The following is a 21,651-nucleotide window of genomic DNA, read 5'->3' on the forward strand; positions in this document are numbered from 1 at the left end:
CTACTTGTACCACGAATGCAGGCAAGCATCACCGAAATGTCCCCGTTTGCGTTCTTGTTTACAGGTTTGTATAGGTTAAGTGAAACTACAGTTTTGTTTGGTTCTTACAGAGTCGCATGCATTAACTCCCCCTATACTGTGTTTACCTTTTTGGCAGCTATGCCTAAAGATGGCACACAACTGGCTGCTACAACTGGTTGCCTCAGTTGTTGCCAGGTTGACAGTGACATAGTACCATTGAACCCTGCCAATTTGCAGTAGCCTACGATGTTGGGCTAGTTAATTGGTACAGAGCTGTAAGGTGTAAGGCACACGGTTAAACTTAGCCTCCCTTAGCCTAATAGTGCGCATTTATTATTGAGTCACTTTGCACAATGTCAGATGTCACTGTCAAATATAACTAGACTGACGATAAAGAAAACTAAATGGGAGGTGAATAAAACCACAAACGCACATTCACAGATACTGTTACACAAAACTTGGAAAAAGTTCAAAGATACGCAAAACTTGAAAAGGACTGCGAGTGCTCGAAAAAAAAAAAAGAAAGAAAAGCTACCATTATCAAACATTCTGTCCAAGTGCCCAACAGAACTTTTCATCTCTTCAAGCTTTCCCCTTCCCGTGAACTTCTGACAAAATTCAGACACATTATTGCTACAACCGGAAAAAGAAAAAGTTTGGCATTTAATCTAGTCGCCAAGCAGCAATAACAATTTTTGTTTAGAAACTTTCCAATATTAAACAAAGCTTTCTGCGAGCACGGCTTTTTGCTTCATCTATATAAATAAGTGACCTTTTAGTGCATCCAGTTTAATTGCACGACAGCATAGTTTCTGATGCAAGAAAAATATCCACGCAGAATCTCTCTTGGGAGTTCTCTAAGCTATGTGCAAATGTAGTGGAGTTTTATTGTAGGAAACTGCACGGTTGCAGCCTTCAGTGGAATGCTGTTAGGCTGCATTGGTGCGGTGTCTTCCATCTTCCTGCTAGCATTTGTGAGTGTCTGCACTACCCCACAGAACGTGCATTCCGCAACCATCGTAATGCTAAATTTTCGCGAAGTTGGAAATTCCTGATGTCTACAATCCTCCACGCTGGCTTTAAACCTTGTCCTAGTCCAGGCTTTTATTCCACCACCTCGAAGTGTTTCAACAAGGCCTTCATAGAAAGTGTTCTTATACGTTTGTTTACACCGCAGGCACAATGCATGCATGGGGTTCAGAACTTCTGCAAGCTTGGATGTTCAGACCAGTGGGTAAGACACCTGGCTTCGGAGCATGGTGCCCCAGGCTTGAATACCAGCAACATAAAGGAAATATTTGTTTGACACATTTATTTCTTAAGAGCGATTCATCTCATGTAGCACAGGCATGGATGGAAAGACTGCGTCCTCATCGAGTCGGCATAGAAATGCCAACGCATTTGAGAAAGGAGACTCGCCACCTCATCGAAGCCTCTGCAGTGGTCTGGTAGTGCCAAACTTCACATGCACCACGAATATGCACCGCCAAAAGCAGAGCCCGTTTCAGCACTTGGTGACACAGATGGCCAACCATGTCCCTTCGCGTTTTCAGGAGAAATGAATCGTTAGAAGAGTCAGTTGTATGGGCCTTATAAGAGCTATGCAAGAACTTCCCTAGTCATCACAAAATAACTGTATTGTAGAAACTCAGTTGTCTTATAGATCTCCTACTGCAACGTTTCGAACCTGTCAAGCATAAGCAGAGTTATCACACAAGGCAAACACTTTCTGCTTTAGTCACAATGAGAACACTAAAAGCTTTACAGGGAGGGATATGCCGCTCAGAAGCTGCGCTGCACGTTACAGGATTCAGCGTTTATTTTTTTTGTGTGTGTACTGGCTGCTGCTGCTGGCCTTCAAGTGCATGCCACCAGCAAGTGACAGCACCCCTTGTGACAGCTGTCACAACTTACAATCACTTTTTGGGCCCGCTTGCTGCGGAGCCTGTGACAAACGCTGCAAAGGAGAGCAATTTTTTTGCCATGAAATCTGAAAATCCGTGCTGCGTGCTGAGTAATTTAATCTGGCTTACATGTCTGCAGGAACCCTCAACTATAGTTTGGCTACATTCTCAACCATATTCAAATGCTGTTGCAGGGCCCCTTTAATCATCACACTGAATTTAATTTGATCGTGGGTCACATTTTCCATTACAGTGACAAACCTAGTTCCTAGAGTTTGAAGCTCTACTGTAGTAGATGTGCATTTTCAATGCACAAAAGCTGCTGCAATTATCTATGGTACTCTAAAATATGAGCCCTTTACTAACTGTGGCATCAAGAGAGAAGCAAGGCAAACTTCTTATGTCAACAGTTCTTTCATACTAATTGCTGCTGTTGCAATACCATGATACGATCACGAGGCATGCCATTGTGAGGGACACCGGATTATTCTTGACCACCTGAGGTCCTTTAAAGAGACACTAAAGAGAAATAAGATTTTTTTTTGTATTAGTAAAATACCCTTTCCCAAAACAAAAAGCACCACTCTTGCCGTGAGAAGACGTTTAATAAACGTGAAAACACACAAAAAGAAAATGCAGGTGGTGATGCCACCTTGATATTGCCGCACCAATACCAGCTATGTCATAGATTTTGAGAGCACCTGCAATGGCTTACTTATACAATAATTGGCAAAAGTAAAGCACACTGTTTTCTAAGGGGGCCAGGCACTTAACATACCAAGTTTCAGGAAATCTCCTGGAGACAATGTAGTAAACAAAAGACGAAACAACACTTCCGTGACGTCACGCCAACGTTCATTTGCAGATATTTCAGCGCGCAGTTTCAAAATGAAACTAATTTTTTCTTCTATTAATAAAGCTACAACAATGAAAATAATAGAGCTTAGAATAACACAGATCTGAGCTAGTTGGTACATATGTATTCATGTTAAGTAACAGACTGCGCATGCAAACAGATGCAAAAGAGTTTATGGTGTCTAGACTTCTTTCTTGTGTCTGTGTTTGCATGCCCAGTCTTTCAATTAACATGAAATAATTTATCAGTCTAAACAAATTTATTGCTTCAATTTAGTGTCCCTTTAATGTGTACCTAAATCTAAGCCCGTGAGAGTGTAATGTGTACCTAAATCTAAGTCCGTGACAGCTGTTGTGGGTAAGTGAACCCACGCCTTCAAGCAGGCATGTTGGCAGTTCTTTGAAACTTTCAGAAGAAGCAATATTGCTGCTGCAACACACAAGACTACAGTAAAATGCAGAAATGGAATGTTGAAAGTAGTGCATACACTATACATAAGGTACTGGCACCGTTCAGAACATTTTGTGAACAGATCTGATTTTGTGAAATCTGACGTAACACCAGTAAAATTGTTGAATTGGCCGAAATTTGCAAATGACAACTTGAGAGATTGGCAGGTATGCAACCCTCGCGTTCACATTGCTCGTCTATGGCCAACGCGTTGCATGTAAACCAACTGGCCAACTTGCAACCCTCGCGCCGTTTCTGAATTTATCAAGCAGCCTCACAGAGTATGGTGCCTGGATTGACGACGAGGGCAGTGAAGAAGTGAAAGCTTGTTGGGCTAATGCAGTGCAGTTGCCCCTTTATTTGAGCTGCCAGGATGTGCAGGCACTGGCTACACTGGTCGCAGCATGATGATGTTAGAAATGAAGAATGGCCAAATACATGCAAGAACATATGGGCATGCAGAAACATGCTAACGCAATTCCCATTTTTTTGGGTGGCAATTATTTGGACCTCTGGACAGTAGCGGGTCAGCCTAAATTATCTCTCAGCAGCTGTGGAAGGTTTCCGCACGCTGTTGAAGAAAATCACATTTCAGGGCTGCCTTTATGCCCAGGTGCCACTGGCCTCCACACAAGTGAGCTTACTACACTAGGCTATTTTGAGACGATTATTGGCAAGTGCTCGCCAAAACAGTGAACTCTAGCAACAAGTTATCCAACATCCACCATCTGTGCCATATCAACACAAGCGGCAGCCTCGGCCAAATGTTGGCCAGCCTCACAATCAACATCGCACGACCTTGCACATCCACTCCATACTTGAGAGGTGACTGAATATGAGGGGGGTTTATTAGATGACAATGTTAGGTGAATGTCTGTGTGTGTGCACGCGCACGCTGCTGCAAGGGGACGCTTGACTCAGGAAGAAGGTCGCAGTACGGCTGCTGCTATCCGTAGACCACCCCCCGTCTGCTCCTGGTACACTTCTATGACGTCGTCGTTGACCATTTCCAACTGCACAAAACAACGTCAGGGTTATCAACACACAATGCACGCAGCACGGTTCATGGAGAGAATCGACTTTAAAAAAAAAGGGGGGGGGGGAGTTCTGAATTCGCCCTCACACTGCCGAGTGCTGGCCCTCTAGTTAGCTCCATCAGTAAAGCAACCACCTCGGATAGGCGTTGGTTCTGGGTTTGATCCCCAGACCAGGATGAATTTTTCATAGACCAGGAAGCTTCACTTTCTGAGAAATCTGTACGCATTTCCTTTTATGCATTGTACCTTACAAAAGACAACAATAAAGTTCACATGTTCCCTTTCGTAAACCTTTCTTCACCTTGCAGGATCCCGCAGAACTGATTTATAATAAATTAAAACTTCCGCAAGTGCCCTTGGTCAAATGGTTAAATTACACGAGATTTTTGTGAACGCACTTATTCAGATTGTTCTCCACACGGCAAAGAGCAGCTGCCAAAGTGGACTTCTCCCGGCAACTTTGAGGCAAGAGTGAATCGGAATGCGCTCCTTGTCCATGGAGCGACTGAGAGGAGCATGTGGGAATCCAGGCGCATAGCATCGTGTGCTACATTACACAGCACAATCCTTTATCCTGCACGATGCGTGCCATTATTTCTTTTTCCGCTGCATGGCAAGTGCAAGCACGAGTAGCTGCAGAGGCGGTAGTACTGAACGCAACAGCATTTCACTCATCTTGCAGGCGACATCAATCGTGCAGAAAACAGATGTCGCTGTCAAGGCGTACATATCTTGATCGGAAAAAAAAAAAATTCCGCTGCTTGTTTCAACATACAGAGCTCGCTCTCTGCGACGATAGTCCAAAGTATTTCACTGAAGAAAAATATAAATTCACAACAAAAACAGTTCGAACTACCCTTTAACTGCAAATGAATTTCTTTTTATCAATGAGCACACAACTGCAACAAGTTTTATGTAGCTGAGCAATTCTTCGTAGCTGCTCACAGTTACCCACTGCACCATGACCAGTGCCACGAAGTCATGCAAGCATTATGCACATGGTCTGTGACAAAACCAACTGGTAAAACATTGTTGAATTAATGCATAACAGTGAAAGAAATCTGCGACATCATACTGGGTCTCGCTCGGTCCTGTGGATCACAGTGGTGACGACCCAATGCACACCTACACGTGCACGGCGTCTCAAATTACATAAGGCACCAATCGTGAACAACCGTGTCATTCAGGCTGTCACTTTGCTCACATGCGACTCTAAACTGAAGCCCACTCTTTAACCCTTTGTGGCCCGTTGTCGGGTCCCTCTCAACAACACAACACAGCCGTAGCGGTCCGCAATCAGGCACCACATCCTATCCAAATATCGCTGAAAAACTTAGGCACATGGTCAACTGCAAAAATAAACAACCATTGAGTTTCTCTGGCACAGTTGCTGGTTTTTATTTCATGGTTCACAGAACTAGGGAAATATTTCTGGAACAGAATGGCTGAAAAGTGGGTAAAAGTATCGGACCGCAAATGCTCAACAATAATTTCTTGGGTCTTATGGGCCAAAACCACGATATGATTATGGGCCACGCTGCAGCGGCGGGCTCAAACTTTCGGCCAGCTGGAGTTCTTTAACATGCACAGACTTAACGCAACACAGTAAGTACACAGGCCTCCAGCACTTTGCCTCCACTGAAATGCGAACAATACAATCAATATTGATAGCTTCGCTTACAATGATTATCACAGTGTGCTAGACCTGCATCTCTTTAGGTCTTACGCATGTCACGCGACCACTGTGAAGAGGACTTAGTAGGCGTGACATCACACCGAACTTAATGTGATCCCCGCCTCACCTTCACCTAGTTCACATTGGGCTCAATGCTATGCCTTTTATGCCGTCATTGTTCATAAATAGCAATGAGCGTCAATGCTGCTTCATCCTTCTCACCTGTTTGGGTGTTTCGTCATCGTTGATGCGCTTCCCATCAAACAGGAAGCGGAGGGATGATACCGACATAGCCTGCACAAAATTTGAAAAAAAAAAAAAAAATGCTTTATACAAGAATCAAATGGCAATGAAAACATAGCATGCATATGGAACCACCAGTGCCCTGAAACTGTAGCACGCAGACAAACTAGGAAGCAAAAAAGAGTCCTTTATGCATTCGGCTATGTCAGCTTGAAGGCGAAAGTGATGCCCTCGTTCTTATTCTTCTCAGTCGACCGTACTTTCATGCATGGAATTAAGGAAAAAAATGTGCCAAGACCCGTGACAGCTAGTAGCCCCTTCCCAACCTTGGTATGCATTTCGGCAAGGTACCAGTGTATTGTGACGAAAGTGACTTAAAAAGCATTCCGCAAGCGGTAGAACATGACAAGAAAATTTCAGAACCACTGTGCGTTATTTTCTTTCACAATAGAGTTAGTGCTGTTTTTCGAGGGATTTATGGCCATGTTCGTAAAATCAGGCGAAGTGCTCAAAATTCAGAAGTCTCCTGGGTGAATTGGGAGAGTTGGCAGACAAGCAAGCGGCCAATGTTTCCACCAAATACATCGACGGCAAGTTGTCACCATTATTTATGTGGTGCTTCCACTTTACATGTTGAAGGTCCGTGCACAGCAGTGTTACAACTAGCATAAGAGGAAGAACTCCTTGGACACCTAGTACAAAGCATGTGTAAGCCTTTTCTGGGTGACTGTACTGGAATGATTGATGTCCAAACAGCAGGTGGACAACGCAGCCTATATTTCTTGCTAAAGTTCGCACAACTGAGAAAATGTTGAGGCTAGGCGGGAGTTTTGGCAGAGCACGACACAAATAAGTAATTCTATCAAATTGGTGCAATTGACCCAGCTGCTGCACTTCTGCTAATAGCAAAAATTGATCAGCCAGCCATTGCTAACTTTTCCGTGTTTCAGTTTCTTTCAGGGCGTCTACCAATTTAATTTTTCCAAATTCCCTGACTTTTTCAGGTTTTTCCCCGATGATTTTAAGCATAATCCCTGGCCTTGTCTTCGTCAAGGCAGTTGCTGCCTTTTCTTTGAGGGGGGGGGGGGGTGCTCAAAAGCATGATTTATAAATATGGCACCCATTTATTTTGGCAAGGCTGTTCTTTTAATTCATTTTCTAAACTAGAAGAATCAATATTCCCGATTATCTTGACTGAATCATGAGACCGAGTCAGTGACTCCCCAAAAACAATGCATAACTAGCCAGTTTTCACTTCATGGCAACGAAGGAACAGAAGCCTTGTGTTCACAATGCAACTCACCACTCTTTCACTGTAGCTTTTCTTTAGCTTCCCCATCTGTGTGGTCATCTTCACCTTGAAGTGGATCTCATTGCCATCCTGCAAATACAGCCACACATCAGGTGGCGTGCACAAACCGGTGCCCACCTCAACCGCTCAAATTGGCACATAGTACACTGCATGATCCATCTCACTGAGAGTTAGCCAAAGCTTTGCTCAATTTTTCACAGCTGCACTTTCTTCTCGGGGCCAATAATTTGGAGCCTGCTGTCCACTAAAGTTGCAAGAAAGCAGATACTGTCTAAATGGGGGGGCCAGCTACAGGTGCTTACCTGCCAATGTGTAAATTTAGAACCCATAAATTTCGCGCAGACAAAATGCAGAGGAGAAGAGTTGGAGTAATCCCTTTCAAATGTTTGTGAACATGCACCTTTTGTGAGATATATTGCTACTCTTACGAGAAAAACATACACTGCAATTACCTACAGCCGGATACAAGTCTAGAAGGCAGCGACATTTCCTGCTCAAAGGTGGGCGAATAATGAGGAAGCTGTCTCAAGTTCATTGCCTTTGTCTTTTATGCCTTTTACTTATTATTTTCCTTAAGCCAGTTGTATAGATGTTCTTGCTTTCTTTTGTGTTTCATACACTTTATGCCAACCAGATCATTTTATCTCTTGTTACCCACTCTGCAACGACTCCTTTGGAGTCGGCAGTATTGTCAAATAAAGAATAAATATGAGCCTGTGCCAACGGTTGTGCACTCCTAGACTAACATTGGGAGCCAGATGGGCAGTAACTCTGCCATGAACTCACTTGCTCGCAGCAGAGTTACTTCATTTACTTAGCAAGCGAGCTCACTGCTATGTAACATTGACTATGCGCAATGTTACGTAGCAATGAGCTTGTCGATTAGTAACTGCACCTTGGCCCTGCGCTGATGCAGTTTTGGCCGCGCAGTTGTCACTTTTTAGCACACAAACGAACAAGGATGAAAAAACAAGGTGGACACAGCGCTACGCCCAAGCAGGGGCGCAACAACCGTAATAGGATTTGGAGCAATTTCTGGAGCATCAAAATGTAGCTTTTGGAGCACGAAAATAAAAATTTGGAGCAGGTTACGGGGGAAAAAGAACCTCAAATTTTTAGCAGGAAATCCCAAAATTTGGAAGTACAATAAGGCTTACTTTTAGAAAACAAAAATATATTACAAACTAACATCAGCTAACTTGTGCACAGTGCACGCGAGCACTATTTCAATGAAAGCGGTCTGCTGAACCACCCCACAGTGCATACAATGTCTTAGTATACAATAGCATCTGCAGTGCCTGTCAAATCATTTGACGTAAAGGTTCGTAAAGCAGGAGTGAGTGGGGGTGGCTAAAAAGAAAACTGGCGTACGTTTTTGCTCACTGTTTCTCAGGGCCGCAGAAACGTCACACGCATACCTGAATGATTGCCAGTAATTTTTTTTAGACGCCAGCAATCATATTAGTACTCATTATGAGGTGCGTGCACGCATGAGTAATTAAGGAACGAGATGTGCTGTGTCCCGCAGCAGCTAGTATTAATAGCCCCTCTAAATCTTCGTATGCTTCGTACACTGGTCTACTCCGCACGGCACTGGTGTACTGCAGCGAAAGTGGCTTAAAATGCGTTCTGCATGCGACAGAACAAGACCATGGAATTTTAGAACCGCTGCCCTCTTTTTTTTTCTTCTTTTTTTTTGCGGTATGGTTAGGGTACAATGAAGTAGTGGTTAGGGTTATGGTCTGTCTTCTGGATTGGATGACGATGCAAAAAGTGCAGGTGGCCAATGCAATCTTTAGTTCCTGCTAAATTAGCACAACTATGAAAAATTTGAGGCTGGTCAGGCGTTTTGGCGCGGCATGGCGCAAAAATAAGGAATTGTATCAAACTGGCGCAAATGGCACAGCTGTTGCACCCCTGCCCAAGCATATGCGCAGTTGTCGCATATTTGTTTACCCCATCAGTGCTTTGCACCGCGCTTCCTCACTGCATCGCCTGCAACTAACTGACACTGTTGTTTCCATCGCGAGCACCAGCGAGCCGACAGAAGAGGGACAAAGAAGTACCAGTGAGCACGAGAGAAAACGGGGACATAGAACTACTAGCAGGGTCTTAATGGCCTCACTCAGTGTCAAATAAAGCCCTCTTTTAATCACCTCGACGGTATCGAGTTCTTCAACGGCTTCTCGACGCCATATCCCAAACATTTGGTGCTGATCAACCCGGGATAGATCTACTGACGGCTACGAGTTGCCCGGATGAAATGGACAAGCTCAAGGCAAAGCGGACTTCACGACGATCTTTGAACAGCCGGATCATCAATGAGGCAAGTGCCCTACTTTGCAACGACTCCGCAACGCATGAGCAGCTCGATTCCATCTACGAGAGGCTCAAAACGAACAACGATGAGTTGAACAAGATCAACAACAAATTGGAGAGCATCATCACGGACGAGGACTTCCAATCCGAGTACGAAACAATTTTAGAGTATGAAGACAACGCGATGCGCATTCTCGCCGAGCTCATAGGCCGTCGGAACTGCATTTCAAGCACACCAGCAGAAGAGGGATCGGGGTCGGGGCCCGACTACCAATGTGATCGCTACACATCAGAGGAGGACGGGAGCCAAGCTGCCGAAGCTCACGATCGCGCCCTTTTCTGGGGATTGGTGTAAATGGACGGAGTTCTGGGAGCAGTTTCTCCCGATTGTCCACACAACGTCACCCTGACTACGATGGAGAAATTCCACTATCTGCGACAGTTTTTAAAAGGAGACGCTGCCTCAGCGGTGGCCGGTCTTCCAACGACTGAAGCATGCTATAAGGACGCTGTAGACCTACTACAGAAGCGCTTCGGGGACAAGACCCGCCAAGAGCAGGAATACTTTGCAAAGATTGCGTCAGCTGACTCCTGTTCGAGCATCTGGTGATACAAGAGCCCTCCGACAACTCCTACGGCCACGTGCTCGTGAACATCCGAGGGCTGGAGTCACTCTGTGTGCAGCGGTCTTCATTTTCGTCGATGCTCTGCGACGTCATGCTTAAGGCATAACCCCGAGACGTCGTGGTACTGTATCACCGTACCTGTTGCCGCACAAGCTGAAATGATGCCGCGGACAACGCAGGGCTGGACGGTCTCCTGAAGCTCCTTCGGTCGAACTGGAGAGTTTGGAAAAAAAGCGACTATAAGGATAGCAGCGGACGAGACAGCGGGGCTCAACATGTGGCGACCCAGCCAGCCCGTAGTCGGCCTGGAAGCAGCCTACGTCATCTGTTGTCCATACGAAATCGACTCGTGATTATCAGCACTACAACGAGATGTGTGCGTTCTGTTTCATCCAAGCAGCACTCCACGGAAGCGTGTCTACCGACATGTCCCTGACGCAAAAGAAGCAAGTGCTGTCGAGTGACAAAAGGTGCTTCCGATGTACCATGAAAGGCCACAGGGCACGCGACTGCAAGCGGAGGATCTCGTGTTCGAAGTGCAAAGGCCGACATGCCTCGAGTATGTGTGACCCAAACAGGATTCCACAGGACTCGCACCAAGCCGCCCGGAATGACGGTGCAAGTGCAAACAGTTTGCTCATCACTAGGGAGACAACGGCGAATTCAAGCGATGGATACAATGGCTGGCGTCTTCCTCCAACGTTCCGAGCCTGGGGCGGGAAGCGATCACAACTGCCGCTACGTGCGAGGTGTATTCGACGGTGCAGTCAGCGTACCTTTGTCACCGAGGAGTTGTCACGACACTTGGGCTTAAAATGCCTCGGATCCATAAACATGGCTCTCAACACCTTCGCCAGTGCCTCAAACCAAGCGGCTGAAAATCGACGAATAGTGGAGCTTCGCTTACGAAGTCAGTTTTTCTGACATGGAGGTTTAGCTAAGTGCCATTGAGATTCCGCACATCTGCCAAGACATCGACGAAACAAGAATGGAAGTCTCATTCGTCGCTTCTTTTAAGAAATTGGGAAGGGACGTAGCCGATGAACTCGCACACGCATCCGTGATCACACAAAGTGGAATCAGCGTGCTGATAGCCTCCGATCAAATGTGGAGAGTTCTGACCAGTGAAGTCCTACGGTGTGAGGACAATGATTCACTGATTGCCATGAACTCCAAGCTTGGTTGGACGTTTCAAAGACGCACTACCTTCTTGACATCACAGTGTGCCACAGTGAGAATGATGGTTTGCGCCCTTGAAGACTCAAGTAGTCTAGTCAGATGAGTTTCTACGGACGTTCTGGGAACTGGAACACCTTGGCATATCCGACTCAGTTGAAAGACCTAATGAAGTCAGCAAGGTCATGCAACAGTTCGAAAGCGCCATAACATACTGCGACGGAAGGTATGAAGTGGCGCTACCTTGGAAGGAGGGATGCGAGCTTTCCGACAACAAGCAAGTTGCTGTGACAAGGCCTCCATAGCTGCTTACTCGTCTAGCGAAGCAAAAGGGATTATTACTGACATACGACGACACCATACGCGAGTACGTGCGAGCGGGACACGCCGAAATTGTTGATGACGTTCCTCCGGAGCCAGACAAGTTGTACTACATGCCACACAAGGAAGTCATCAGAGAGCAGGCGTTGACTACAAAAGTACGGGTGGTTTTCGACGCATCATCTCATGACAAGGGATGCAAGTCTCTCAATGAGTGCCTTGAAAAGGGAGACCACCTCTACCAAGACCTTGGGAAGATACTTCTGCGTTTCAGGACACATCCTATAGCGGTAATCGCTGACATAGAGAAAGCATTCCTACAAATATCCATACGGAAAGAAGGACAGACGCTTTTCAGTTCCTGTGGTTTGCCGAAGGTGACTTAATGGGTAGTCAGCTCCAAGAATGGAGGATGACTCGTGTACCCTTTGGAGCTACATGCAGCCCATTCCTCCTCATGGCGACCATCCTTCACCATGTGAGGAGAACGCAAGGTGTCAAAGAGGAAAACGTCAACAAGACTGGCCGAGTCCTTTTACGTAGATGACCTGGTTACGGGCGCCGACACGGAAGACGAAGCTGAAGAATTTTGTCGTGCAGCGCAACAAATCATGAAAGCAGCGGGAATGGTCCTACGCAAATGGACCACAAACTCACCTAACCTAATGGTTGCACTGGAACGACAGAAGGAGTGTCTGCCAGTCAAGAACTGGTAGTGCTTCATGAGCAATCTGTTAAAGTTCTGGCGTTGCTTGGAATCTCGTTAAAGGGACCGACAACTGATTTTTCTCGACCCAGTTTCTTACGGCGCGACAGGAAGCTTACCCTTCGTAGCGTTGTAGCTGCAGTGGTTTATGCTAAAGCACGTAGTTATTTTATAAGCAGTATTTTTCTATCTGAAAGGCTCCAAACACGCATGAAGGCTTGCTCCAGCAACGCTGAGAATTGATAGCGATGCCGCTAGCCCTTGTGAAACTGTCGTTGTTCTGCTTTCGCAGGAGTTACTGTAACTATGCTTAACCACCTTTATTCGAGCTTGGAAACCATTTTTGAAAATAGCAAGCTGTTACAATCAGATAATGTGGCTTTATACACCTTCTCGGTATTTGTACAGCGTTATGTGCGCCTGCGCCAAGGTTGCCTGCGCCTGTGACATAGATGGCTTGTCCCGGCATGTGATCATTACGCCAAGCGAAGGCAGCGCCACTTTGCTGCATACAACTAACGCAGGCTTATATGTACATTTTTATGGAGTAATACCTTTTAATATAAAGAAATGAACAATATTTCAGTACTAACAGAAAAGTCATCGAACGCATACACCAACCAATGGTCACGTGACCGCCTTCATCGGACCGTTTATTATTTTGCCGACAGAGGCGCCAAAGGTCACTTTTCGCGACCTTCTATGAAGAAATAAAAATACAAATCCACCTCTCACGAGATAAACAGGGTTGGTTTGAGTCAATGCGACGGACAATCTTTCCATCAGTGCAGTCATCTCATTTCGTGTTCTGGGCAGTTGTCGGTCCCTTTAAGGACGAGTTCAGTTTCTCGGTCGACCGACTGCTAGACTTTATGAAAGAGAAACTTGACACTAAACGGTTCGTCTTACAGGCGACGTCGAGAATATTTGACCCACTCGGAATGGTTGGACCGTACACCATTGCCATACAGATACTATTCCAAAAACTGTGGACTCGTGGAATAAGCTGGGATGACCAACTACCTGATGACCTGCGAGACGAATGGCAAACCTAGTACGGACAGCTTCCACAACTGCAGGAAATATCGATTCCGCGCTATCTGGGCGGAAGGAGGAAGTTTCCAAGTGAAATGGCATCTGCATGTCTTCTGCGACGTCAGCCCGCAGCGTACGGAGCCGTAATATACGCCGTTACTACCATGACCGAATGACCCATCTTGCTGATCTCCAAGGCACGTGTGGCTCCCATTAAGAAAACGACGCTACCATTAAGAAACGGTTGCACTGGTTGGCGTGGCTCCCATTAAGTGCAAACGTGGCTCCATTAAGAAACGGTGCAACTGGTTGGCGCTAGACTGCTGACATACGTGAGCAGTGCACTAAATGACATTCATATTGAGTACACTATGTGGACCGACTCCACGATTGTACTGTCATGGATACGAAGAGAAGACTGCACGAGGTGGAAGCAATTCGTTGCTAATCGTATCACGGACATCAAGTACAGAAACAGAACCATCCCGATGGAGGATATTGCCCAGGATTGGAGAATCCGTCTGATTTACTAACGAGAGGTGTGACGTTAGACAAAGTTAGATCCAGCTCAGTGTGGTGGCATGGATCCTGACTGGCTGCACGGTTCAGTGGAGAAGTGGCCTCTCCAACCTATCATTTCACCGGACATGGATGAAGCTGCCAGAAGCGAGATAGCAGCTGTTCAAGTAGTGACGGCAACGGAGAGACTTATTCCAATTATAAATATAACATTGGAGCGTTTCAGCAAGCTTCAGCACTTGCTGCGAATCACAGCTTGGGGTGTTTCGATTTACAGACCGCTGCCGACACAAAACAGAAGAAACTAGCCACCTGACTGCGACAGAAGTCCTGCGGGCCGAGCACTACTGGGTTTAAACACGTCCAAAACCAAGAATTTCATGCAGAAGTGAACTGCCTAACACGCGGTCGGACACTGGAACACACGTCCTGCATTGCTAACCTTCGCCCGTTTATAGATGCTGACAAATTCTCAGAATCGGTGGACGCTTGTCGCTCCTGAAGTCACCGCTAACAGTCAAGCATCCAATACTTCTGCCAGCAAAGCATCATTACTCCGGTCTGGTTGTCATCAGAGACATCAGCAAGTCCTACACAATGGTGTACGAGAGACGCTCACCCAGCTCAGAGAGCACTACTGGATTTGTCGCGGATGTGTCTTGGCGAAAAAAAGTTATACGCAGTGCAACGTGTGCAAACGACTCGCCGCCAGACCAGGAAGTGCTCCAACAGCGCCTTTGCCAAGTCCACCGGATAGAGCCAACAAACCTTTCGAGGTTGTTGGTGTAGACTTCGCAGGCCCGCTCTTAGCACGCACGCAAGACGGCGACGCAAAGTGCTACGTAGCCATTTTCACCTGTGCTGTTTCGCGAGCAATTCACCTTGAGCTCGTCTCTAACATGACAGCGAAACATTCATATATGCTTGCGACGGTTTGTCAGCTGGAGGGGAACTGCCCCGCGTTATCTATTCGGACAACGCGAGGACCTTTCAAAGACGTCAGCGGATTTAAAGCGCCTATGCCACATCTTCAAAGAAGAGGACGTCGCAAACCATCTCACCGTCAACGGCATTCTCTGGAAGTTTATAGTGCCCAATGCACCATGGTGGGGTGGATGGTGGGAGCGACTGATAAGATCGGTGAAGACTTCGCTGCGTAAGATTCTCGGCAGAGCCTGTCTCAACTTTGAAGAAATTATGACAGTGCTGACAGAAGTCGAAGCAGTCAGTAATCAACTCTAGGCCTCTAACCTTTGTCGAGACAGATGAAGCGGAACCGTGCACTTTGGCTCCAGCCAATCTACTGCTTGGACGTCGACTAACTGCTATGCCATATGACGCGGTCAACGTTGACGCCAACTCGAGACGATCGGATGTCATTTGTCGGACATGCCTACAGAAGGCTTCTAACCGAGCATTTTTGGAAGCGATGGCGGAAAGATATTTGCTGCAGCTCAGGTCTGCACATTTCGCAGGCAATCAACGAGCCACGGACTTAAAAGGAAGGTGACATCGTTATCGTACATTCCGAGGCGTCACCTAGACAACTATGGAAACTTGCAAGAATCCTTCAGGTTTTAGAAGTTCAGATGGGCATGTCCGTTTCGTGCAAGGTTAAACAGCAAGGAGGTCTGATTGTGACCAAGGCCCATACAAAAGCTATACCTCGCTGGAACTCTGTAATTAACTTCATTTGCACGGCCGGGAATGTTTCCATCGCACCAACCAGCGAGCCGACAGAACAGGACAAAGAAGTACCAGTGAGCACGAGAGAAAACGGGGACATAGAACTACTAGCAGGGTCTTAATGGCCTCACTCAGTGTCAAATAAAGCCCTCTATCGAGTTCTTCAACGGCTTCTTGACGCCATATCCCAAACAGACACGGCCAACAGGTGGGGAAAGCCTTGCTCTGCTAATGAGTGCACACCAATGATGCAGTGGGTGATGTGTGGCAAAGTCACGACGACTCTGCTCTGCGGCAGAGAAGGAAGGGGAAGCCGAGCGAAAAACCAAAATGTTTGTTCTATTTTCTGCAGCTTTATTATTACATCACATATTCGCAAAATTCTTGGGGCAGGATGCCCACACCCTACAAGTATGCAGTTATCTCTTCATCACAAATTTTGTGCCTCGGGGTTGTTTAATGGCCTTTTAAATTGTACCTAACAAGAGGGTGTTCAAAGAGTTGCAAGCAGCCGTAACAGATACAAGGCCTCTGGCCACTTCATCATAGTCTACTTCGTCCTACTGGCTCCGATCCCTCCACAGTCTTGTGACATTACTCCCACAGTAAGTGTGCTGGCCTGTCTCAGATCTAGTGCGGTAGCAGTGGGTGGTCGGTCACTGACAACTAGTTCAATTTCAGGAGGAAATTCTGAAAAATTTGAGATCACCACAGTCAGCTGGTGGGAATTTCCAGTGGACGCACTTTTTAATTCTGGAAAACTTTGTTTCCTCGCTTAATAGACCTCACCGCATTCTCTGAACAAGAGCCAACACTTTTTTCAGCCAGGTTACAGATGAAAACACATGAGCCTTGAACAAAGGCAGGTCTGCTTACTCATTCATTCACTTTCCACAGGTTCGAGGCTACATAACTGAGAGGAACAGTATTGGCTACAGCAATGAAATTCTAGGAACTGACATGCATGAAAGCAGCATTATAATAGAAGAAATCTATTGAAATTGCCAGTTACTGACAAGAAATCAAAGCATAGATTGGCACAATGCTTCATACGGATTTAGACAATAATGACATCATGGGGAAGAAATACCTCGATCAACGAGAAAATTAACCATAATTTTGAGCCTGTGCACTGCGCCACTAGTGGCATTCACAGGCTGTCACGAGAAAGTTTACCGACACTTGCTGCAGAGTCAAAGTGCCACAGTAGCCTAAAATGTAAATGAAGTGAAAAGTAGAGCAACTGCTAACATTAAATCATTTCTTTTATTTTATTGAGAACGTTATGTAATGCACTATTATGTGCTGCACTTCAGATTCAAATTCATATACTAAATGAAACACGGAGTACAAGACGCACATAAAAAGAAAAAAAAAAGACTCAGCATGGGGCATTGCGGAATGTGAAACACAGTGCTACGCAAGTTAAACGTATAAAAGCTGCACCTAATGCCATGCACGTACACAGTATGTGTACCACTAACAGCAACAATGGCAGCAAAAGCAAAGTGAACGATTATTACGCTACGCATGTAATTCCTGTTCAGGGGCATTCTGAAGTCCATGCACTCGGCTAGGCAAGAGCCAGCAATTACGGGGACAAATAAAGTTGTTCATTCATTCACCCAAGAGGCCGAGCAAAAGTGCCAATGTCGCCAAGACGCGAAGTTCATTTTGAGACCGTTTGCAGAGAAGTTCAACAGCTTTGCCGGCCCACTGTGACGGCAGGGAGGAGTGCCAATCAATTCTTTCTTCAGCAAAGGTTGCCTAAAATATGAGGTAACCGCCAATCCCGAACACAGATCTGGTAAAAGTACTCTCGGTGGTATTGATACCAGTAATGCCAATTGCAGTTCCAATGAAAAATGGCAGTTCTAAGTAACAGTTCCCATAACAGCATGCACAAGATGCTGCCATTTAAATGCTGTTCTAAAATACGTGCGATTTATACACCCTCGTGTCACCCCAAACTGGCTCAGAAAGGCATTGTCCTTTTTTCAAATTCACAAGACTTGTTGCTTTCTTGCCCTGCTTTATTTCCACTCTGAATGAACCGTGACGAGAAGATGCCGAGAAGATGCATTGCATGTTTAATTACTTTGCACGTTTTTCTTTCGCATTACACCTATCCAGCGAGATTGATGGACCAGGTTGGCTGTCTTGGAAACAGGGAGGTCTATCCTCTCATGCCTCGAGCTCTCTGCACTGCTCAACCACCCAACACATCCGACTCTAAGCCTACCGCATGTCATCCCGAGCAACATCGCTGTACTTTCTCTACCCTGAAACATGCACCCAGTGCACCACAAGCAGCAAAGGGAGGCCTACACAGATACAGCGTCTCACCGGATGAGTAGCCACGACAGCCACTGTAATTGTCAATAACAAACATTAAAATAGCATATCGATCTTGCAAAACAATCCCCTAGAAGCCGAGGAAGCTGCCGCAGCCTCACTCAAACCAATTGAAAGCCATCATTACTTACTCTCAACAGGCCTGCACAGCTTCGCTAGCGGCAGAATCCATACCAACAAACTGAACAATCACGCCAAGAACCTCCAATGAGGCCGTGATCACCTGGGTGCCAGCATTCCTGGCAACGAGACCTCCAATCTCGTGGCTTATCCGACGCACCAAGCAGAGTCCATGAATCCTCTAGTCCCATACCACGACACTACACAGCATATGCTTACCCGCCGAACATACCCTCCAGCACACAAGTCACTACCTAGAGAGCAGGAGAGATTACTCTGGGCTCTGCAAATCAACATATAGATGGCTTGCACTGACGTCACCGCAACAGCCACGTTGGAGCACCAACATGGTGGTACGCAAACTTTGCGATGCCACCTTAGTACATCGCATGCTGGCTCCTCCTTTATTCATGCACAGAGGCCCAATAATGTTCCAGCGACGTTGTTATCACATTGAAGCAGGTTAATCGCTGCGCGATTACACTGCGTTGACGCCATCTAAGCCGCAGTGTCCATGACATCACATGCAAGCTATCAATTCCCACACATAACCAGAAGTTACTCAATTTTCTCCACAATGCTGCCTCTGCAGAGAACCCGGGTCCCTCCAATGCATGGTAGGAGGCTGCCGTAAAACCCGCCAACCCTCACCACACCAGCGAGCTTTGGCCCGCTCCAACCTCAGCCAAGTCCGGTTGCGAGGGCCTAGGACACCTCTCCTTAACTACCATGTAATTCTCTCTCTCTGACATCACAGCAATATTAGATGCAGAACGAAATTCATGGCTGGGGATACTAACTATCCAGGGCTGCCATTAATAACAAATTTGCCCAACACTGAACTAGCACACGTGCCTACACTGCCTCCTGAAGAACCGGACAACATGCTGCAAGCAAACAATGTACTTCGGCAGTACACTCTAGGCGAGGTGCTCAAGGATGCCGATACTGCATGTTCACACAGCTGATCCTACATGACTGATGTCTCCTAAAGACAGCACATTGGGTTCATTATTAATACGCCTTAGGCAAATGTTTATAATATATGTAACATGTTCTGTTGCCCAAGGGGCAAACAATCCCATGACAGCACATCCCCCAGCATGATTTCGTTCTACCGTATTTACAGTCATGCGAATATCAGCTGTACCAGTACTTTATTAGTTTGTCACAATAAACGTACATGCCTATTCCCGCACTTTTTAAGTTTTGAGCTTTATTTATTCCTAAAGCTATTCATTAACGCATGCAACTGGCTTCCCGACGTTGCTGCATCATCCTCATAGATAAGTACATTCACACACAACACCAGCACGAATTTATTAATCGAGCAGTTGCCACGCCTGCACTTCGTTTTTGCCGCATTGGTTTTCTTAACGTCGTCATTCACTGAGGCGCTGTGCAGAGCTAACGACATTCGGGAATAATAAGACAGCGCATGCGCCTCTTGGATTCGAACTTTTTCTCCCGCCCTTGCGCGATCACAGCCCTGTCAACGCCAAGCCGTGGGCCTGTTTGGCGCCGAGACGGAAAGAGCATCGCGAAATCGGATTCAACCGCGCGACATCCGCGACGAACTATGCGAGTGGTCTTTCTTTTCTTTGGGAAGGCTAAAGGGCTTTCAACGCTTACGGTGTGGCAGAACTGATTAGAAAATCGAGAACGAATCAACGATGTGCCGTGGACCACCCGGGCAACGGCTACGTTCGAGGTTTTCAAAATAACTGCGCCGTCAGACGGCCGGCACACAAGTGTCCACGGCCGCTTTTATGACTAACCAACCACGAGGCTCGACATCGAGCGCGGCTCGTTTTGCGCGCGGAGAGTCATTCAACGCGCAGTTAGGCTTACGGGTCAGCTTGCCCAGCACGAAGTTTTAAAGCTACTCACCTGGCCTACCACCTTCAATTTGATGTACTCGCAGTCGGCGCCCTCGGGCTTGGGGTCCTAGCAAATAGAAGTATGGCGGGCTTTAGAACCGCGACAACTTTCGCCACATTCGCAGCCGTGTTTTAATTCTATCTCACCTGATTGGCATCGGACATGGTGCTTAAAACTTGCAGCGCTGTTGCAGAGGTCCAACCAACGCAACTGTACGGCGAACCGTCGAGTTAAGCCAACCGGATACACTCCAAACGGCCGCCGCCGAGAACGCGCACAACACACACTGCGGATGCCGTCTTTGCCGCTGCCTCCCGCACGGTGCTGCCCCCGTGCTCGTGGTGGCGAATGGCGTGCAAGCTTCGGTGGCTTGGTGTGACGTCACAAAACTCTGGTCACGACACATTGACGTTCTCAAGTGCGCAACATTCGTTTCACGCCAGGAAACTGTACACTTCTTGGCTTTACTTTGAAGTCGCTTCGATGACACGCAATTTTATTCCTTCGTTTCCTGTATCACAAACACTCACATAGATCTGGGAAGTGAAGAGGGGGAAGAGGGAGAGAGAGAGAAAGACGGAAGGAAGGAAGGAAGGTTGGAAGACAGAGAGAGAGAAAGAAAGATAGAGAAGAAAGAGAGAGAGAGAGCTTGCTAGCTCTCTGCTTCTTTCTCTCTAGCGAGAAAGAGAGAGAAAGCTTTCTTTCTTTCTTCCTTTCTTTCTCTCTAGAGAGAAAGAAGCAGAGAGAGAGAGAGAAAGGGTGGAAGGAAGAAAGGAGGGTTTCTTTCATTAAGAAAGAAAGAACGAAAGAAAGTCCCTCTTTCTCTCTCTCTCTCTTTAAGAAAGAAAGAAAGAAGGAAAGCAAGAAAGGAAGAAAGTTCTTTCTTTCTTTCTTGAGAAAAAGATGGGGGAGAGGAGAGGGGGAGGGGAGAGAGAAAAAAGAAAGAGAGAAAGAAACAGGGAGAGACAAAAAAGAAAGAAAGAAAGAAAAGAAAGAAAGACTTCGCTTCGCTTCCTTCTCTCTTCGCGTGCCTATATATATATATATATATATATATATATATATATATATATATATATATATATATATATATATATATATATATATTAAAAGTGAAGGGAAATGTCTGCCTTGGTGGTACAATGGTTACGGTGCTCGGCTGGCGACCTGAAAGTCGCGGGTTCGAAACCGCGGCAGGCGGTCGCACTTTGATGGAAGCGAAATGTTAGAGGCCCGTGTGCTGTGTCAGTGCGCGTTAAAGAGAGAACACCCGATGGTTGGAATTTCTCTGAGCTCTTCACTACAGCGCGCCTCATGATTATGTCGTCGTGGTTTTCGCACGTGAACCCCTAGTCATTACGGCAGACCTGTTGTGCTCGAGGTTGGCCGTGTGTCATAGGTAGATAATC

General features: G+C 46.4%; 1 protein-coding gene across 1 annotated transcript; it reads right to left on the reverse strand.

The window, feature by feature from the left end:
- Nucleotides 1–4,057: 4,057 nt before the first annotated feature.
- Nucleotides 4,058–20,609, reverse strand: LOC119386600 (small ubiquitin-related modifier). Its single transcript, XM_037653885.2, has 5 exons — nucleotides 20,389–20,609; nucleotides 20,252–20,308; nucleotides 7,490–7,567; nucleotides 6,166–6,237; nucleotides 4,058–4,244 (listed from the first exon to the last, which is right to left on the reverse strand). Exons 1-5 carry the CDS (start codon nucleotides 20,404–20,406, stop codon nucleotides 4,149–4,151), a joined length of 321 nt encoding a protein of 106 aa, XP_037509813.1. The 5' UTR covers nucleotides 20,407–20,609; the 3' UTR covers nucleotides 4,058–4,148.
- Nucleotides 20,610–21,651: the final 1,042 nt, after the last annotated feature.

The sequence above is a fragment of the Rhipicephalus sanguineus genome, chromosome 3, assembly GCF_013339695.2.
Source record: "Rhipicephalus sanguineus isolate Rsan-2018 chromosome 3, BIME_Rsan_1.4, whole genome shotgun sequence".
Lineage (NCBI taxonomy): Eukaryota > Metazoa > Arthropoda > Arachnida > Ixodida > Ixodidae > Rhipicephalus > Rhipicephalus sanguineus.